Here is a 21946-nt window from a genome sequence, read left to right as displayed (position 1 = left end):
AAAGCACTTGCTAAAAGCAACATCATCAAAGCTCCCTCATTAGTGTTTGCATTAGGTTCAGAGACAAAACTTCTAGAAAAACAGTCAATAATGAGCGATTCATTTCATAAATTAACGAAAAGAGCTAGTAGTGTAGTGTGGAGTATCACACCACCTAGAGGGTATATGGATTTATTACAGAAAATTGTCTTCCATATAGTGGACAAATTGTATAATTTATACAACAATCAATAATGATATATTTATTGGAGCAGTACATAAAGAATGTGCAATCTAAATAGTTGTATTTAATCATAAAAATTAAAAAGGGGGAACTATGGTAGACATAAAATGTACTTATGTGCCTTTACATTGCTACAAATATACTGTTCAGAGGTTCAACACTGTTAATTATGGGTACATAATGGGTAAAAAAGATAATAACACTATAAATTATGAGTTACAGCATTAAGTGAAATCTTAGTAAAATCCAATACAGTTGGCAAATTGCTCTGCAACATTTTTTCTTAGAAATAATATGTATTTGTTAGAAATGCCTCGATTACTATACATTCAAAATAACTGTAATGCAAGACATTCCTAGGACTCAAGTGAAACACGTACATTATTCTACAGTTGGAAGAGGTTGAGTCCTGTATGTAATAAAAGGAGGTGCTTCTTTTAAGTGTTTATTTCCCTTGAAAATATGCTGTTAACATTAAGGCATCACTATCCAAAGCCTGGTGATTATAGTGCATACTTAAACTGCATTACTTGAAGAAAGACTCATAAGAGCTGTAGATGTTTATTGATGACTCAGCCAACTGTAGAGATATGGTGGAGGTGGCTATGTTTGCGATGTATACAGTCTTGTACCTAACCTCCCCAAAACAAAGTAGTGAATGCAGTTTCTTGCAACAGGGTGATAAGGAGATAAAGGGACATGACATGCAGGACTGCTTCAGAGTTAACGCTTATAAAGCAATCCTTCATTTTATAATTCAACAAACTGACTATATATATTGAGCTTTTTTTCTCATATCCTGTTGTTTGTATCACTTGAATAGGTCTACATCCTGTTTTTTTGTGTCCACTTGACTGTATTGTGATGATGTAGGCTTATTTGTCCTGTGTTCCTCTTTTGTCTGAGAGACAATTCTGTCAAATTATTGCTCACATGGCAATAAAGTACTAAACTGAAACTATTTTATTTCGGCTATTGGTTGCTTCATAAACGGATACCTAATGTAGGCTAGGCAGAAAAAGAACCATTAAGGTTTTTCAGTTGTAATTATGCTACTTTAGTAGGGTATGCACTAATAACAATAGGCTATGTCACCAGGGGACACTAAACCCCTAGACACTAAACATCGCATAAGTGTAACTCATATATAAAACTAAATAAAACATAAAATATTTCAAATTACACAGCATTCAGGATTCTTAAATGTACATGTATTGCACAGTTACATAGGGTTGAGTTAAGTTTAGCATAAAAAATAAAATAAAAACCTTCCTAAATTGTACCCATAATCTGCATTTAGAATGATACAAGCTTGAAATATAGCTGAATATAGCCTTACACTTTTCTTTAGTGCTAACTGCTAACGGTACTAGGCAGTAGTGAAATCAATATGAGTGAAATGCACAACCCTTTCACTGTTATCTGTAGTTTAGCTAGCTAGTATAACAACGGTTGCTGCAGTCTTACTGGACTTATTGTCTTCCCATCGCTCGTAAGGAGGAGGGGTCGACTCGTGCGAGGACTGCTCGTGCTGTGATGGGACTACAAATCCGTTAGTACCAACAGCCTCCTGCTCTTCCATCATGGCTCCCTCGGCAGACAGGCAGGGATACTGGGGGCGGCCGACCTCAACGCTGGACTGGTGCGAAGAAAATTATGTTGCCTCATTTTACATTGCGGAATTTTGTAAGTGAAATATAATTACGTCGCTTTTTCCTGAAAATTGTCAATTTTGTGGTTCGTTTAAGGAGACGTTTGGGGGGGAGGACACAGCCATACTGTGTAACGTCACGTACCCCCATGGTACGTACAGTCGCTACTGAATAACGTAAACATTAAGTAGCTAGTGATTTATGTTATCGTGTTAGCTCGGCTGATAAATGTTTAGCTAGCTCATACGGCATGTTAACAACTAACGTTATTAGCTAGAGCTGTAACGTTAATGAGGAAAAAGAAAAGCTGTAACGTTAGTCAACCCGTTCAGCTGTTTTGCATAGCTACAGCTTTACTGTAACGTTAGCTATGTTATTATTCCGCACGATCAAGTGTTAGCGAACGTCATCATAGACACATCACAGTTTAACAGTATTCCCCATATGCTCTCATTTGTATCGACTATGGAACGTGGACTTAAATGTTTCCCTTTACAAGGTGCAATCACTAGTAGGTAGGTCTAGCAATGTGAGACTAGCTAGTCATTCAAAGGCAACACTTGAAACTTGAAACATTTCCTCCACACTATCAGGGCGCCTCGTTGCTTTGTCTAACGATAACAACAGGTTCCTCGGGACCCATTATCTTAGATTTAAAGATTGTTAGTGTCAAACTGTTCATGTCAGCAGGACTCCATGCTGAAAATGAGACGTCAGCTTTTTCTGACATGCAGTGACACATGCATTCCTTCAAAAGTATTTGGCCAAACAAGATAGGACAAACATTTAACTGAAAATAGTACTTTGAGGTTACTCATTATTGTGCAGGCAATTTAAACTTGTGGAAGTGATAACAAGGGAATGTATTCAAAAGAGTTGTAATGCAAAGCAAGCCTTTTTCAATTAATACCTGCCAAACTTGTTATTCGGATATAAATCCAATATTCTACTCTAGTTTGCAGAATTCATAAATTAATTTGGCCTACCTCACAGATTCATTGTAGAAACAATGTAAACTCTTTCAAGTACAATTTTCACTGTATGTTAGGGGACCTTCCAGATGCTGTTGTCTTATTGTCAGTGGTGTTCAGGGTACTAAGTGATGCAACAGCATCAGCCTAGTCCAAGGTAAACTGAAGCCAAGTGGGTCAGAGTTGAGTCCACACCAAGAGGCTTTTGTAGTGATACACACTTCATTTTATTGTCCTAAAAAGTAAGTTGTGGATTACATGTTGTAGGTCTACTGTATTTAGCATACTGTATTCATTTCATTGAAACGTTCCTAAACATTGGCCCTGGTGTGAATGCCGCATATCAAGGATACTGACAGTTGAAGCTTTTGTTTGCACAAATGACACACGTTGGTCTAGCTTTTTTTGCCGCAGGAGATTTGTTTGGCATTTAAACATTGATTCAGGTTACAATGGCTGGAATGTGGCATTGTTAATCTGTGCTTTTGTGAATTATCTCTCTTTTTTTAAAACATCAGCACATGGTGACGACAGAAAGCAGACACAAAGGGAGGTCATAAAGGATAAAACGTATCTCGGGTCAGGGGTCTCATCACATTCATGTGATTGCAGCTTTCATTGAAATGTGGAAAAACAAACCACTCGCTTGCTGTAGTAATCTTGGTGTGTGGATTTATTATCAGTAACCAAAGTCCACACATTATGAACTAAGGACTTGTGGAAACACCTTGTCTTTTATCAGACACCTGCAGATAAAGCAGTATTAGTTTTCAAACTACTTAACATCCTGGTAAGCCCAATTGTTTGTACATCATCACGCCCAGAAAGTTCAACATCAGGATCAGTGTTGACCTCTGTTTTATCAGGTTCACTTTGGGCCTGATGATGTACTAACTGTACAGTAAGTACACAGCAATGGCTTAAGGCAGGAACACTGACTCCAGCTCAACCATAGGCCACTTTATAGGGTAGAATTAATAAACTAATCTCTTACAAATAAATGAAAATAACAACATTACAAACAAGCAACACAATTAGAACCCCAAACCCTCTTGCTATGCGGTGACAACTGCAACACAACGCCAATAATATTCAATTTACTACAATGTAAGACTAAAAAAGTTGCAAATTGACACATTTGAGTATTTGGAATTATTAGATACTACTTGAAAAATGACTGAAATGATTAGTCAATCAAAATAGTTGCTGATTCATTTTGTGTCATTTTTTTAACTAGTGCAGTGCCCGTTGAAAATGTGCCTGTTTGGAACGGACCGATTGCTTGGCCTGTGGTATTGCTGCTTGTAGAATTCTTCAAAACCAAATTGTACCCCAAACTTACTTACAGAAATACCCCCAAACCACTTCACATGCAACTCCCCTGTATACCCTACTACTGACTTACAGCGTAGGCTACTTCTACATCAGAGGAAGACATTGTACTACTATATTTACCTGACAGAATCAGAATGTCATCACAAAATATCACAATGACAATGTGGAGTAATCAGACATTAGCCTCATGGACTCATGGCAATGCGTTACCCACCTTGCCCGTTCTCTGGTCCTGCTCACTGCTCACTCAGTGTGAGAGGGGGAGGGGCATATCATTGCTGTGTTATATGTGTATGCTATGTAATTAAATAGAAAATTCACGTATGGTGGCAGCAAACATAGCAGCAGTCACATGTGCATGAATTCCTAGTGCAGTGATCAGGTTTCTGTAAAAAGATACCATTCATGCAGGTTATAATAATGACAACATGTAACCCGGGCTGTCCCACAGAACTCCCACTGCTGTCATGTCACCCAATCACAGAGGTGATCATTCAAAGATGCTCAGATGTTACACAGATTAATGTCTTCTGGGGACTGAGTACCCAGGGCCCTCATGTGAGGAGGGCCCAAAAAGATGCTACAATGAATAGCTGTGGATGCGGGGAGGGGCCCATAGAGAATGCCTTTCTACAGAATTTTGTGCTACGCCCCTGGCTCTAATTTGTCTATGTTGTCTTTTCGAACAGGGAACACTGTCAGCAACTTGATTATGATTCTTCCTCCTATTTGTGGGGCCATCCAGACGTTTCGAGATGGCCTTGAGTTTCGCTACGTCTGCTCTTTCCTCGGACTGGCAGGTTAGTCTGTTAAAACCACAAATGACCTAGCTCTAGATTAGTGACAATAATGAAGCAAACACAGCTCTTGTTTACTTATCGTAGTTATTGACAACAGACTTTCCATTTGTACAGTGTACTGCTGATGCCGTCAATCACATTGAGAATGTCCTGACTTTTAGTTTTAATGTTTTATGGGGTTGTCTGTGCATCGCCCAGCTGTTGGTGTTGGTTCCTGGTGCTTCCACATGACGCTGCTATATGAGATGCAGGTGGGCTACAGTGTTACATTGAAATGTTAATATGTCAGCAAAAAGTGGGTACATAATCATGACGGGGTGACCGCTGAGAGTTTTTGATTTTGGATATCAATTTCTTGCTGAAACTGCATGAATCAGATTTGTTTCTTTGGGAAATGTAATGTAATCCTATAGTGATGAATTAATATATCTTTTCTTTGTATTCTCATTTGCAGTTACTGGACGAGTTGCCAATGATTTACAGTACATGCATCTTTGTCTACTGTCTGTAAGTGGCTCAACCTTTTGGATTTATTGCTGTTGAAGCCTTGACTGATGGTCACTGAAAACATATTTAGTGGGATTTTGGCTGTTAAATGAACCATCAAATTCCTTACTGATCGCTTGATCCATTCCAAGAAAGCAGTGTATTTTCTTATTGTGGCTGTAGAGTGTACTGTATGCGATGGTACTATTGATTCTAAAAGGATATGAGTATATCTTCCACATTCTACAGCTTGTTTAACTGTTAAACCATTTGATGCTCATCACTGATCATGTCTATGAAGATGGTTAGCATGATTGGGAGAGAATTGGCTGTGAACCACTAGGCCTGTCACGATAACAAATTTTGCTGGACGATAAATTGTCCCAGAAATTATTGCGATAAACGATAATATCGTCGTTGAGAGACCAATTTGCATCTAATGATAATGGCATAATAATGCAGGTACACTTTTTCAAAGATCAATACACTTTTATTTCTAAAGAATATTTAACACTGGAACTGGAAGACATTTTAAATATCCACAATATGTCTTTGATCTCCTTTAGTATGTCGTCTTTCATGCTGATGTACAGTTGTGGAATTGCCGTTTGTGACACGCATGTTCTCCCAGGCAATTCATAGCCTACTGGCTGTCAAAAGTTTGCTGCATTCCTCGAGTGTTTGTGCAATAGACTACAGACTCTGTACTACATTTTACAATTATTTAACACAAAATATTAAATTTAAATAATATATAATTAATAAATTTAATCTATCTATCTATATGGCTATCTGCCACACGGCGAGTAAATGTCTGTGCCAAAATAGTTCTGTTTTTCAGTCTTCATTTTGGCGAAGGTGCGGCTTCTGCTCCTCTGCAGGTCTGAGCTTCGTGGGGGCGGGCCCACACACACACACACACACACACACACACACACACACACACACACACACTTTGTGTCCGTGGACAGCTGTAGGCTTGTACCGTTAATGCTCTGATCATTGTCGGACACATGCAGCCACTTTCCTGAAACCGCTTGTATGTCCGAGCCTGTCTCCACCGCCTCCACCTGCAGGTTGTCAGCTGTGTGCTTTGGAATGAAAGGGAGAAAAACGGGACGCCGAGTAACACGGTTGATATTGCTCATATACTTTTTAGTTTTTTGACAGCGCCTTAACTGCAAAGTGCTGCGGAAAACCCTGCCCCAACTCTCAACTAGCGTTTTCTGTCTCTCTCTCTCCGCCAGGAGTCCCGCCCCCACAAAGACCATGCGACTGACAAGAGGGTTCACTCCTCGTTACGCTAAGGAACCGAGTGGTCCTCCAGTCTCTTTGGTAGAGAGAGACGAGAAAAACAAACAAGCATGCAAATGGAAATTATCGCGGCCGGAAAAATTATCGAGCTCATTTTTTTTATCGTGCGATTAATTGATTTATTGACTATCGTGACAGGCCTATGAACCACTGCCTCCTGTAGATCATACTTTACGGGCCTTGGTGTTCCCCTCCAATTCCGTCTTGGGAAAGCAGAGCAGCCCAAGCAGGAACACTAAAATGATGGATGCCATGCTCGAAAGAATGCAAGAGCTGTTTCAATCCAGGGACAGCTGTTGGTAAGAGTAGCCAGTTAACTTTACACAGGGTGACGTGCTGGGGGAAGTGTGTCTTTAGGTGGTGTCATCCACACATCTGAGCATCTAAGCTATGCATTAGTGCAACCTTGCACCTAGGCCATGGGTGTATACATAATGTATATTAATAAAAAGTTCCTTCATCGCTGCACATGGGTGAGCACTCTGGTGGGTCGAGGTGTGTCTTTCAGTGTCCCCGTACATATGGAACATGTAGGGTGGAGAGTAGGGCTGTCACGGCCGTATTACACGGTTTACTGAACACTGTATATTGACAGTAACAAAACAAAACAGTAGTGATGCGGTAATAAGCTTGACTGTATTGTGGGCGTGACGGGACACTGCGGTAATGCAATAACAGCGACAGACCTAGTCGAGAGACGATAGAGAATAGAAGGTTACATGTGTAGCCCAAGGTTCTCTGAATGGAGAGACTATCTCTCCAACTCCAGACCACTTCAAAACATGTTCCAATCAGGGTTAGGATAGTCTTAAGAGGAGAAACTTAGTTACACGTTAACCTTCTGTTATTCTCTTTTTTGATTCTTTATGGTTATCCAAGCTGGACATAAATATAAACACATGTGCTTCTTTTTTTCAGATATGAGTGTTTTAAACAAGAGAAGAGCATCAGTTTATTTCTGATTGCATTGTTATTGATCTTCAGTGTCTCAGTCACTGTGGTGAGTATCCATTTTCACTATAACAGTGATCATTTAGTTTGAACAATAATGTAAATAAGGCATACAATCCATCATATCCTCTTGAGTAGTTTGTGTTTTTTTTATCCTTGCAGGTATACTTACAGTGGAAGGAGCCAGTCTTTCATCAGGTAAGGGAGTGCTCGGTGTCATGCTCAGCTGGCTCAGATTGCTCAGTGTTTGCTATTAGGGCTCAGTGTGCCTTAAGTCATGTATTACTTTGTGTAAACATTGGGTTTGCCAAGACAGCATGCAACACGGACTACGTTTACATGCACCCAATAACCCGTTCAAAACCGGAATATTAGCAATAACCCGGTCGCACACGGCCATGTAAACACCTGCAAAAACCCGAATATGCTCATATTCCGGTTTTTAAAAACCCGAATATGATCCCTGGGTTACCCCTTTTCTAACCCGAAATTTTGGTCATGTAAACGCGTATCGGCATATCCCCATCAAAAGGAACATTGATTTGTGTTCTGTGCATGTACTATTCGCAAGGAATCTTGGTCTTTTGAGTAGAGGAACTTCTTGTATGCGCCAGAAAACATAGTTATAATAATAATTATATACTATAATAATATAGTTATATATATATATATATATATATATATATGTCAATGCAGAAAACCTGCGCGCAGTATACCGGAAGTAAACAAGAAGTAGAGGTAAACATGGCGAGACGCAGCACAGCACCACACTTTTGGAGCGAGGAGGAAACCAATTTCTTTATTAGTGTGGTGAAAACCATGAATATAATGTCTTTTGTTGACGGCAGAAAGTACCGAGATAGGGAGATTTATAAGAAGATGACCGAAAAGTTATTGCGTCTTAAGGTTGTCCGTAGGCTACGTCCAGACGCTAACCGTGGCCGCCCGTTTACGTCGGGATATTGCCATTTGATTACAAATTCCATGTATACAGGAGTAACTCTCTCTGCTCACGCATGTAAACGGGTTATTCCGAATGTTTCAGAAACCCGAATAGTGACCTTAACCCGACCATAACCCGAAAATTGACAGCTTGTAAACGTAGTCGCTGAGTTTGGTGCTTGCTGGTTGTTAAACATAAAGAAGCATTTCATACCAAAGCAAAATTCTGCAACACCTGTTATGTTACTGTTTGCTGATGATCAGTTAAATGTTTATTAAGGTGTAGCATTTAAAAAAAACAAAAACACACAGATACTAGGGTCTAGACTGAGCACTGAATCCTCAACTGTGGGATCAAAAATATATAATTTGTTGCCAAGAAGAAGAAAAATCTCATAACCCTAAACAAATACAGTAAACATATTGTATAAACACTTGAAGATATGCTCAGCCACTTCTGTTATACCCAGAGTTTATCTGTACGTATTTAGGGTCTCACATTGTCTATGCGTTGCTTTACAACAGTAAAGCTGCTGAATCACCAGGCAGACAGTGACAGTGAAGGCCAACTGTGGCGTCGCCTCACATCGCTTGTGTCTTTGCCAAAAAGTTGCACTTGAACACACCGCACAGACTACAGCCGGCGGCCATCTACCACATGATCTGCGCCTGCGTAGAGATGTTCCGATACCGATACCAGTATCGGTATCGCTTCCGATGCTGCCTAAAACGCTAGTATCGGTAATGGGAAGTACTGGAATTTATGCACCGATCCGATACCACATAATAAAGCCTTAAAGAAAATCTACGTTAAAGTAGTTTATTTGTTCTTTTTCCATTATAACTGACTGTCAAACTGGATAAAAAAAGCAAGTTCTACGGCATTCATTGTGTTTGTTCATGTTTCACAAAGAGTTTAACCTGAGCCAGACAGACAACAAAGATAGAAATCACATCACATCCATACAGGGATAGTACTAGTATAGAGTTGTTAAAACATAATAAAATATATGACACACTGGTATCGGATCAGTATCGGTATCGGCCGATACGCAAGTTCAGGTATCAGAATCAGTATCGGGAAGCAAAAAATGGTATCGGGCCATCTCTACGCCTGCGTGAGAGGAAATAACTCTCCGTGCTGGCAGTAATCGATTAGTCATTCAAAAAGGGAAACCGGATATACAAACCGTTGCTATGATACCTACAACTAGATCTTGTAAAAATATATGTTTATTTTAAAATACATAGACTTACTCGAGTAGTTATGTATCTCATTGTACGTTTGCCCTCTCATGGGCATTGGCAAAAATAGATACCTGAATAGTTCAAACCTATGTTTCTTTTTTAGAAGTAATATTGGAATGCCATTTTTGGCCAGTTTTACAGCCATATCATGTATTGGATTGATCAGATCAAGATGAAAAATGAGAAGACCCTTCTGTGTGTGCCCTCACAGTCGTTTACTTGTTTTCCTGACTACCTTTTTTCTTCACGTGCACTAATCTCCTTAAGTTGAATAGTCAATCAGATGGATTCCTCTCACTGACGTCTCAGGTGCCAATTGAATGTTGAATTGGCCAAAAAAAAAGGGTCGACGTGTAGCGACGGTGCGTTACACACCGCAAAAACTAGGGTGACGGACTCTCTCCGTTGGCCTAAGTTGGACCGATGGCCGCCGATCTCCTTGGTGTGTCAGCACTTTAAGGACAATGTGACAAAGCTGCCTTTGTTTACTCTTTGGAACAGGCTTTGTTTACTGATCACACTGCTCTATGGTGGCTCATAGTGAGACTGATAATGCCCCAGTTGGAGCACAGTAAACCAGTACATAGAGTGGGGTTCAAATGGCAACTTAAGTATGAGTAGTGTTCTACTTTTTTTATGAGATTGTACTGAATGCCTGTAGCCGTTTGTGTTGAGTTTCCTCATTTATGTGGATTTGTGGAATGTAACAAAGCAACAGATGGATATAGAACGTGCGTGTTTACTGTTATCTAGCACAGTGAATCCCATCCCTTTTAGCTTCATTCAAAATATTGTTTCATTTTAAGAATTGTTATACCTGAATAGGTAAAAGTAAAAAAAGTAAATAGTTAAAAGCATTTATCCTGTAAAAAATAAATAAAAGTATATAGCTCTAAAAGTGACTGGCAGTAAATGAGCATCACACTCGAAAGGAAAGGTTTAATAGAAACATTCGAGAGAAAACCTTGCAACTTTGCTATGGCAGCAGACCGTATTAGCAGGTTATGTAATCAATAATCTCAATGTAGAGTTTAGGCCGCCTGGAATTCAGCAATTGGTAGTCACCAGAGCTCAATGTGTTGATGAACATTTTTAAATATTTAGTAGTCAAAAATTGTATTTGTCTTGCTCCACAAGCCCTTGCTGTGTTTCAAAGCCAAATAAATAATTGTGTCTTCTTTTAGGTCATGTATGGTGCTCTAGTAGCTTGCCTAGTGATGCGATCTGTCTTCATCGTTACATGGTAAGTTTGCCAAGATGACTGTTAAAATAAAAAATATTAACATATCTAAGGAATGGTTGTTCATTAAATTCAATGAAGTAACCACTTGCTAAAGGCTTTCCATGTGGTTTTGGTTTCAATGTCAGGGTGTACCCATGGCTCAGACCGCTGTGTTACACCTCCTTAGGAATCTTTTTGTTTGGGTTCCTACTGTGGAACATTGACAACATATTCTGTGACACATTAAGGTGAGTATTAGCATTGGACAAATATTATTATTAATAATGTTTTTATTATTATGTATTAACTTGCCTAATTTTGGAATCCTGAGAGCAAAGTTCGTTATCTTCCTTTTTAAAAGCAGTGGTGTGGAAAATGTTCACTTAAACAGTGACAGGGACATTAACCTTTTATGTGACATCACAACAATATTGTAAATCATTTTTCTCATGTCAAGGTGAAGTCAGGCAAACTCAAAGTCATGTCAATCCCTGGAAATGTATCCTCTCATTTACTGTGGAATAACTTTATATTTTGTATCTAAAAGTACAAACATTTAGAAAATAAAACATTTATAAAGACAATTTTTTAGCATCCTCTTCTGGAGAATCCCATACTGTTGGAGATACTATTTTTTGTTATTAATTGAAGTTGTCGGGTCAACACTTTTTTTGGTCCCTCAGAGCCAGTAGACAAACGCTGCCCTCTGGTGTTGGAGTAGTAACACAGTTCCATGCCTGGTGGCATATCTTCACAGGCCTTGGATCCTACCTGCACATACTTCTTAGGTAAGCTCCTGGAGACAGCCAAAGTGAGTTTAATTGTGATGAGACATGTTCATTCCCATCTAAATCTAAGGGTCATCTTCTTTTAGCCTGCAGATCAGGTCAACCTACCTCAAGTACAGACCAAATGTAAAGGTATGTCTAGCCCTTAGCCTTTGTATATATTATAGCTTTTATGTAATTGCATTCATTAATGTATTTGTTCATTAATTTAACTATTTGTCCTGTCTTATCCTAACTTTATTCAGTTTCTTTGTGGAGTTTGGCCTACATTGCACATCGAACCACAGAAGACGAGTTGAAATGAAGGGATGGAGACCAACTGAAGGATGGGGACAGCCATATCCAGACACCATCGGCACAGGGACCTGCCAATGCCTACTGCTGCGCAATCAGCCCACAGCTAGGGCACAGGTGCACCCCAAGGCACCACCCCAGGGACCCTTTGGTTCTGCACTGTGGGGATTTACTAAACAGTATAGCACTGAGTACAGTTTAAAGAAATGGAAGATTTTCTTTTCATTAATCATAAGTTATTAGACTAGCTTTTCTGTAATCTTATTGAAGTGTAATGATTTTATTTGCTCATTCATTTTCAATGCAAATATGATGTAGTCCACTGCAGCTGTAAATGTTGAAGGGGGTATGGGTGTTATCTTAATTAGGGTTTGGGAAAAGGGAAAGTAATTATTCCAAAATTTCTACTAGCATATTAATTGTATTTCATTCTGTAGATATTTGAATCTCCTAAGCCTAAAGATATTTAAATAGATCCCTAAACTAAAGTCTAACTAAGACTTTAGCTTACAATACTTAAAACACAGTGTTGTCCTATCCCTTTTAAGTAGTTTTTTTTGTTTTGTTATTTGCTTTTACATATGGCTGCATCTCCATTACTTGAAATGTTCCTATCAAAATATGCCACAACTGGAATTATTAATTTATTTTTCTATCAGTGCCAAAGTTGCTCTGGGATTTAAAAAAAAGTAATGAAATGTGTGAAACATGTTACTGTTTTACCTCGTTATAATCAAGCAAGAGATCCAATGGTCATAATGTTGCTTTTATTATTGCACTGAATTTAAATTTTGTTTAGGACAGGGTTAACATTTTTCCTGCAAAGCAATTTGAACCACTTTTGAAAGCTCAAGTTTCTGTAGACAGAAACACTTTCAGTCTTTAAAGCAATGCTGCACACAAATGTGTGCTCTGCGAAGGTCTAAACTTTTACAACCACAGCTAAAGCCTCCATCAGGGTGCGTTATGTTAAAGGAACATGCCGACTTATTGGGAATTTAGCTTATTCACCGTAACCCCCAGAGTTAGACAAGTCGATACATACCCTTCTCATCTCCGTGCGTGCTGTAACGCTGTCTGACGGCTCCAGCCTTAGCTTAGCCCAGCACAGATCCTGCAGTTAACTGGTTCCAACTAGCCTACTGCTCCGAATTGTGACAAAAGTGACAAAATAACGCCAACATGTTCCTATTTACATGTTGTGATTTGTAGATTCACAGCGTGTACAAAAAACAACGTAACATGAGACACAGCCATCTCCTAACAGTAAACAAACCGGGAACTATATTCTCAGACAGTCTTGCTGCGATTAATGACTCCGCCCAAGTACTATATTCTTCCGCCTGAGAATATAGTTCCCGGTTTGTTTACGGTTAGAAGGCGGCTGTGTCTCATGTTACGTTTTTTTGTTACCGCATGTACTCTAAATCACAACATGTAAATAGGACTATCGATAGCGCATTTTATTCGACTCAGTAGGATTACTGGAACCATTCACCTGCATGTTCTGTGATGGGCTGATGCCACTGGAGCCGTCAGACAGCCTTACAGCACGCACGGAGATGAGAAGGGTATGTATCGACTTGTATTACTCTGGGGGTTACGGTGAATAAGCTAAATTCCCAATAAGTCGGTGTGTTCCTTTTAAGAAACCCATTTGTTGGGGGGGTGACCAGCATTTGGAGGCTCTGATAGGCACAAATAATGCAAACATGCAGAAACATCATGTATCGGACCAACTTGCGACTGATGTGTGCGCAAGCTTGGAGGGTTTTCTATTTGTAATTGTTAACATTCACTCCAAGGACCAAGTGAATAAATGGAAAACGTCTAACTCATTTCAGGCTCGTAAGCTGAAGGTTATGGGAACAAGTCACAGGCAGTTATTTTGTCCTCCTGCATCGCTGCACTGAACCTCCACCTGTTGTCACTGGAGAACAGTATTGGTAGTTAAGTGCCCTCCCTTAATAGAAAAATACTCAATTTCAGTCAAGAGTAGACTCTTTATCTACAGATATTGAACCTACTATGCTACTACATTTGATTAATCCCACTCTCATTTAGTAGTCCCTTTTTTAGTTTCATTTATTAACACCATGGCATCAAGGTCAAATAGTCAAATGACACCTGTAGGGAATATCTTTAAGTAACAGTTTATGATACAACCACTAGGTGGCATACCTTTCCAGCTTATTTCAGACATTGCCAAACATATTGTGGATGGAGGAACTACTAGCTAACTACTGTAGAACTCTTCGGATCTTTGAATCAGTTCTCATGTACTGGATCTGTGGTGTGAAATGAAGGGCTTTTTATTTGCAATTTGTTTTTTTGCTGCTGTAAAATTGTGGACATGTAATGGTAACAAAAGAACCTGGAGCTTGAAATAACTTGTTGGAAGATGCACAACATAATGGTTGTATGGACATATGTGTGTGTGGCCTCCCGAACTGCTGTGTGCTGGATTATCCCCTGAAACAACACATTACCCATCCATAGTTCATTATGCATACACGCTATGCCACTAACTCTCATATGCTTGGGTATAACAATTGCGTGAACCCAGTATTACACACATTCATAAGCACAATGTATGAAAGATAAGTATTAACATTGTTCAAATGTCTGTGTGGAATCTTCAATGTATGTTGTTTTTTTGAAATCCCTGCTCATCGGTAGAGGTGAGCAGTTGTCAAAGAGGGTGCCTTAATGTTATCGTTGCAGTCCCAAGTAATCCAAGTGGCCTTGATGTTCGTGATAAACAAAACCATTCCCAACTGTCCCTTGTGTTGTGCAGGCTGCCCTTCCCCTGGTTCTAAGCAGTTAACGCATCAGGACACACAATACCGGCTTCGAATGCAAAGTCTGCACCTGAATCTTAATTTGTTAGGTTGTTCCTAACTGCAACTGTAGCTTTAAGTTAAAAAAGAAAAAAAACAAAAAAACATTAATGTGTTGAGGCCAGAGGAGCAAACTGTTATCATTTCTTTTGAACTTTGTTCATGTGCCAGTCTTTATTGATGTCCTGTATTGTCAAATAAAAGAACATGTGTCAAGCTATTTGTCTACAGAAGAACTTTACTTTGTCTTAATCCTTTCTGAAGCCATACACTGTATTTCACTTCATGTGTATAACATGTTTTGATTTTTGGAAGGTGCCACTTAGGCCGGCTACACACTGGCTGCGTCGCGCGAGCGTGTCAGCTGCGTGGCGTCCGTTTTTATTTCGGCTCCCATGTTAACAGGTTAGAGCTTACACGCTGCCTGCGTGACACGCTTGAGCCACGCCGAAAAGGCATGCACGCTAGAAATAGTACCGATGCCTATTTTTCACGCGACACGCAAGCGTGTTGGAAGCGTTTCCAGGCAAAATAGAATAGGAAAAGATGCTTATACGTCATTTAGACACTAATACATATTAATAAATGACATGATGTTTGAAAGTCTCTAGGTTTTGATATAAATGTAATAAAAAAAAAATTGATTTTCAAATATTGCACCTATTCTGTAGCCTATTATGTTGTCAATACTGCCGACCTCTTTGCTGTTATCAGATCAGTATATATTTATGTTTAACATGAAGTATACTACTGCTTGAGGGCAGTAAATCAATGGGAAACATCCATGTGTCTAGACAAGGCTAGCAGCAGCAGCGCTGACTCAGACACGTTTCTGGTGTGTAAAGACATAGAAAAATCCACGCAGCTGAGATGCAACAGAAACGCCACGCACACTCACGACACACACCCAGTGTGTATAATAAAAGTATGCAGTTTAGGACATGAAGGCTGTAGTGTCAATAACCATTGCAATACTAACATGCCACTCCTTAATTCTTTATCAACAGTTTCTAGTGCATCCTGTCACAGCTAATCTTTTGTTAGGGGTTTGGATTGAGTCATGCAACTCCAGAGTGTGGCGGTCATTTAATGGCTTCCATTTGTAGAGTGGATTCAGATATTTCTCAAGAGTAAGGTTTTAACGACAGAGCTTTAGAGAAAAGATGTAGGACATTCACCTGGGCTAAAATGACAGTGCTTCATGTGTCGTCACTGAGTGTGACCAAACATCACATTATGACATTCAGCACTACTGTGAAACCCACTGACTCAACAGTGTAACCCAACCCATGCAGACATTGAGGAACTGTATTTTGCGTCACTGTATTTTGCATCACTGTAGTGTAGACCATAACAATCACAGCCCGCAGAAGGCTTGTTCCAAGCTGAAACTACTTGTTTGTGTTAGACAGAGCTCAAAATGTGCATCACCTGGACTTTTCATTCAAGCATTTAGTTACTGATATGCTCCTGTGGTCCCTGAGTCCTTTGTTAGTTACTTGGGTTCGTACACCAGGAGCTGCCCGCAGGCTTCAGAGGTGATGACGGTGTGTGTGTATGCTGTCTGTGCTGCTGTATGTGCAGTCGAGCATGTTGAGACAAAGACAGCTCACAAACGTGTCACAAGGACTGGGCATATTGACAGTAATGATCATTTTGATACTTATTTTATATGTTTATTAAGTTTCAAACCTCACGGTCTGGTTTGGTTTTTGACATACCTGTTTAAGATGATATATTACATCTTTGATTACAATAAAAGAGCCCAGGCAAGCCACTACAGGTAGATTAACTAATAGATATCACCATGGCACTTCTACAGTTCATTACTAACATTAAGACAATTCTTTTTTGTATTACCAGTTTTCTGAAATGGTATGTTTAAATGTGCAAATTAGGCATTATCTAATTAAATATGTGCTAATATGCATACATTTCCAGAACAGAAATGTGAACATTGGATGAATTGGTACAAAATTCTTGTTTCATTTTGTTGACATATTAGAGTCAAAGGTTTTTACAGAGGGGGTTTTGGATATCTCTTTTTATCACTCCATAAATCATAAAATACTGTCAACAGCCATAACAAAATACATTTTTCTCCCATGTTTTTAGGGATAAAATGTTGTATAAATCAGGCTGTGGATAGCCTCATATATGAACAAATCCTTCTGTAAAAACCTTCAATATATAGATAAGAATAAAACTGGAAAGTTTGGTGATGAATGTAAGTGGATATTTCTAGCTCAGAACTCATTTTGAGAAAATACACCAAAATGTGTATTTGGGTTGTTTTCTTTCCACTAGTCTGGAACGAGACATCTTATGAAAGCAGAATAGCCCAAAATCTCAACATTGACCAGTAGGCCTATATGAAAAACAGTGCTTTTGTCTGCAGTGTCTGACCTTAAATCACCAAAAACATTGCTAACAGGGTTCAGTATTTAGCAGCAGGTAATCTGTATAAATGCCCAAACAGCCAGGCACCAGACTATATGCAGGTGCTTGACTGTACTAGAGACCAAGTAGTATACCATATAGGCACAGTTAACATTCAGCCAAAATGAATAGATATGGCTCTTTTGGATCTAAATCCTTTTTAATGTGTGGGGCTAAAATTGCAACAGATTACCAGATGACATGATATACTTAGAATCTGTTACAGTTTTTTAAATCAGCTATAAAAACCTTTAATTTAATGAAATGGAAGGACGGGATGAATATACTTTTATTAAAAAATGTACAATTTGTATGAATTCTGTATCTACTCAAATTAACTCTGTATGTCCCAACTTTCACATCAGTCTGTGTTGTGGCCTGGACCTCTATGGAAATAATATTATTTATAGTTATTTCATATTTGTGATTTCATCCTGTGTCATAGTTTAGTTTTATGTGTTTTTTGTTTGTTTTGTATTGTATTTTGTGTTCCTGCATGTCCATGTTTTATATTGGTTTGACTCTGTCTTTTTTTTTGTTGGTGAATATCAATAGTATCTCTATATTATATAAGTATCTAAGTGTGTTATTTGTATGTTGTTAGGGTTAGAATACAATGTATTCTATGATGTGGACTTCTGCCCATTGCTAATACTGGTTTGTCAACTGAGGACTTGTCAGATCAGTACAATCAACACATTTACAATAGTTGTAATCAAATCCTCATCTGGCTTTCAAAACACTTGTTTTTGTTGACATATTTGTATGGTAAAAAAAGAGCAAGTTTAGAAAAGGATAATTCTGACATGTGCGCCCGGATAGCTCAGTTGGTAGAGCGGGCGCCCATATATAGAGGTTCACTCCTCGACGCAGAGGGCGTCGTCCGGACCACCTGTGGCCCTTTGCGTGCGCTTCCTCTCTCTCTCTCCCCTTTCATGTCTTCAGCTGTCCTGTCAAAATAAAGGCCGGAAATGCCCAAAAAATTATTCTTAAAAAGAATCTTTCCAACATCCACAGGCTTCAACACATTCCTCTCTGGGTAACATAGACAGTGTTATGTAAAGGCAGCCGATGCTGAATGTTCAAGAAATGTCATGTTCTCGCCAGTCCCTGTATGAACACAAACGCCTTCTTTTTACACATGATTTGGGTATTCGGTGTGCTGTAGAAACAGATCCTGTCAGTCAGTGATCCAGATGATGTCATTTTGCTGTACACACATCCGTCAGGCTTAGCATACTGTACATACTGTAGTATACAAACACCAACGGTGTCGATCAGAGCAGCAGAGGCAGGAATCCTGAACTTAACAGAGATCATAAACTGTCATAAACTCAAAACACAGAGCTCTGGCTCAAACCTTTGCAAAACACACGCACGGACGCACGCACGCACGCACGCACACACAAACACACACACGTTTCACTCTTGGCACAGCTTTATGGACTTCCCAACAACACAACTTTATTGGTTTATTGAGAAAAGGAAGAAAGTACCTCCTTAATAATGGGCTTACCAAGCCGTAAAAATCCCCTTCTTTCTTCAATTGTCTGGCATCTGAACAACTCGTTACTGTTCTTTCTGTTAAACATTTATGGAACTGTTTAATGCAATACTTAAATCTGTTTAAAAGTTGTCTGGTTAGTCAGAAATTATTTGGCATTTCCACCTCATACTGACAAAAGGAGGGTTTGATCCAATCCAGTCTGTTATGAGTCAGTGTCAAGCTGTGTGTGATGGAGTCCTCAGGAAGAGCTTCTACCCTCAGGCCACGAGGATCTTAAATGGGGGCGCTGTGATCAGGCGCGTAGCACAATATTCTGGGCCCTGTAGAAAGGCATTCTCTACGGGCCCCTGCCCGCATCCACAGCTGTTCATCTTAGCATATTTTTTTGGGCCCTCCTCACATGATGGCCCTGGGCACTCAGTCCCCTTCCATCCTCCCCCAACCCACCCAGTCCGACACCCCTGGCTGTGATGAATCATGCACAAGTTGAAGGAGCTGATGGGATTACAGCTCACTGGAGTTGTAACAATTTCATGTGAAAAATAAACTGATTCATTGAGGGCTATCATTAGCAGGTTTTTGTCAGTGTTCCCACTTCCTCTGACTCAGCGTTAGTTGTATTCACTGACACATTTTGGTTTTGGTCCAGTTCAGTTTGGTGCCCAAGCTGTAAAACACATGCAGTCTGAGATGACTCAGGTTGGGAATGCTCGAGTTGCTGAAGAGGCTGACCTAAGCAAAGGCTGCTGGTTCTGACGTCACTGCAACTAAGATGTAATAGACGTGTGAAGCCTCACTCTCACAGAGAGCTCAACACACAGGGTGAAAAGAGGAGCTGCAGCAATATGTAGTACAACAAAATATGTTTATTTTTATTTTTTATTAAACCATGTAAACCTATTCTGATACAACCTCTAAATACAATTATGAACCTGAAAATGAGCAGAATATGAGCACTTTAATGTATCTTTGTTTCTCTTCTATAATTGCACTTTAGCTTCCAGCGTTAGTTGTTGGCAGTTTTTACAATGCAAGTGAAGACATACAACGTAGAAGGGTTACGTGTAGCTGAGCTTTATTTTCTTAATGCTAATTAAGTCTACTTCCTACCTACTTTGGTTTCATTTACTAATACAGATTTTTTTGCTCTTGAGATTGAAATTGAGATTTCAGTGCTCATCGTCCTGTGGTGATGGTCAACTACTGCAATGGTGCGCACACCTGTCTATTAGGAGAGCTTGTACAAAGAACTGCACCAGAGTATTAGTAATGCATTTGTCACATCACATGAAATCGTACAAGGTACAATTCCAGTGACATGTCAGCTTCTTCAACCTGTGCATGATTCATCATGAAGCAGAATGTGGCGAGACCTACCTCATTTGGCAGAAAAGAGAGAGAGAAAGAAAGAAAGAAAGAATGAAAGGATGCAGCACAATAAATCAGTTATATTGTTTTTGTCATGGTTGTGGTTTTCAGTTGCAGTTTTCCTTGTTTTATTGTGTTATTCATTCCCTGTTTCCTTGTTATGTACTGTCTCATGCTTCCATTTCCTGTTTTATTTTGTAGTCTCTCTGTTTCTCCTGTGTCAGGTCTGATTTTACTTCCTGCCTTGTGTGTTTTCCCGCCTCTGTGATTGTCTGCCCCGCCCTGATGTGTCTCACCTCAGCCCTCATGTCACCTGTCCCTCGTTACTACCCTCGTTACCTCGTGTATTTAGTCTCCGAGCTTTCTTTGTCGCTTGTCGGTTCGTCGTCGTTTCTCCCTGCGTTGATCCTTCCCAGTGGTTGTGAGTTTTTGAGTTCTCCACCAGCGTGCTTTGGTTTTTGGTTTGGATCTTTCGTTTCATTTGGATCTGTTCATATTATTAATGTGACTATTATTGCCACTGTTCATCACATCCCCAACCGGCACCGTCAGACACCGCCTACCAAGAGCCTGGGTCTGTCCCAGGTTTCTTCCCAAGAGGGAGTTTTTCCTCGCCACTGTCGCACTGCTTGCTCTTGAGGGAATTACTGTAATCGTTGGGGCTTTGTAAATTATAGAGTGTGGTCTAGGCCTACTCTCTGTAAAGTGTCTCGAGATAACTCGTGTTATGATTTGATACTATAAATAAAATTGAATTGAATTTGTGTGATTCTGGAGTTAACTGCCTGCCTCAGGATTCCTTTGGATGTCAGCCCTTTTTGTTTAATAGATCTTCTAACTCTGCCTGCTGCCTCCTCGCCTCCACATTCTGTACTTTGGGTCCAAGCCTGCTATTCCCCAGCCCTGACAGTTTTTCACCTTGCAGACAGCTAAATACAATAATTAATGTATGTGTGTGGGTTGCAAACCAGAGTGCCTGTCTATGTTTTTAACGCCTCTATTATTCGCCATCATAAAATGACACTGTATACGTTTATACACGTTTATTTCACACGTCATCAATGTATCATTAAATACAATTTCATAAGGTACAATGATCATATATAAGCCGCGTGAAATTGGGAACTATTTGGAATGACTGTGACATTTCAAATATACAAATCCATGCACCATAGCTATACTTTACGTCAACAACAGAAATGACACATAACATTACAGTTGGTTTCAATAACTGAAATGCTTTCTTTTTTGTTGGTCTGCTTGGTCTGAGCTTTTTGGCCACAACACTGTACATGCATAATCAATTTGTGTTGATTCCTTCTATCTCATATAGTGCTGAGAAAATGTTATTTTTGAGATGCAATTAAAGGATGCACAGCAGATCCTAAATTGGCATGTTTGAAAATGTGATTCAATGTATGTTTTCATACAAGTGTGAAATGAAAGGAGTTGTTTTTGCAGAGTAGACATGATAATGTACTTCGTCATTGTCTCCCATGAACCCTGCAGGATACAGGGACAGTGTCCTACATTGTAGCAATGTTGAGCAAATGTTTCTCCTAAACC

At 39.5% G+C, this 21946-nt stretch overlaps 1 protein-coding gene across 1 annotated transcript; it reads left to right on the top strand.

The window, feature by feature from the left end:
- The first annotated feature begins 1714 nt into the window (after positions 1 to 1714).
- Positions 1715 to 12784, top strand: acer3 (alkaline ceramidase 3). The gene is made up of 11 exons (XM_039778152.1): positions 1715 to 1909; positions 4871 to 4981; positions 5180 to 5232; positions 5436 to 5488; positions 7700 to 7781; positions 7895 to 7930; positions 11107 to 11165; positions 11291 to 11392; positions 11828 to 11932; positions 12019 to 12064; positions 12178 to 12784. The coding sequence occupies exons 1-11, from the start codon at positions 1807 to 1809 to the stop codon at positions 12229 to 12231; spliced, it is 804 nt and encodes a 267-aa protein (XP_039634086.1). The 5' UTR covers positions 1715 to 1806; the 3' UTR covers positions 12232 to 12784.
- Positions 12785 to 21946: the final 9162 nt, after the last annotated feature.

This window comes from Perca fluviatilis, chromosome 16 (genome assembly GCF_010015445.1).
Source record: "Perca fluviatilis chromosome 16, GENO_Pfluv_1.0, whole genome shotgun sequence".
NCBI lineage: Eukaryota > Metazoa > Chordata > Actinopteri > Perciformes > Percidae > Perca > Perca fluviatilis.
The sequence above is the reverse complement of the archived record's forward strand: the minus strand, read 5'-3'. Positions and strand labels throughout refer to the sequence as shown.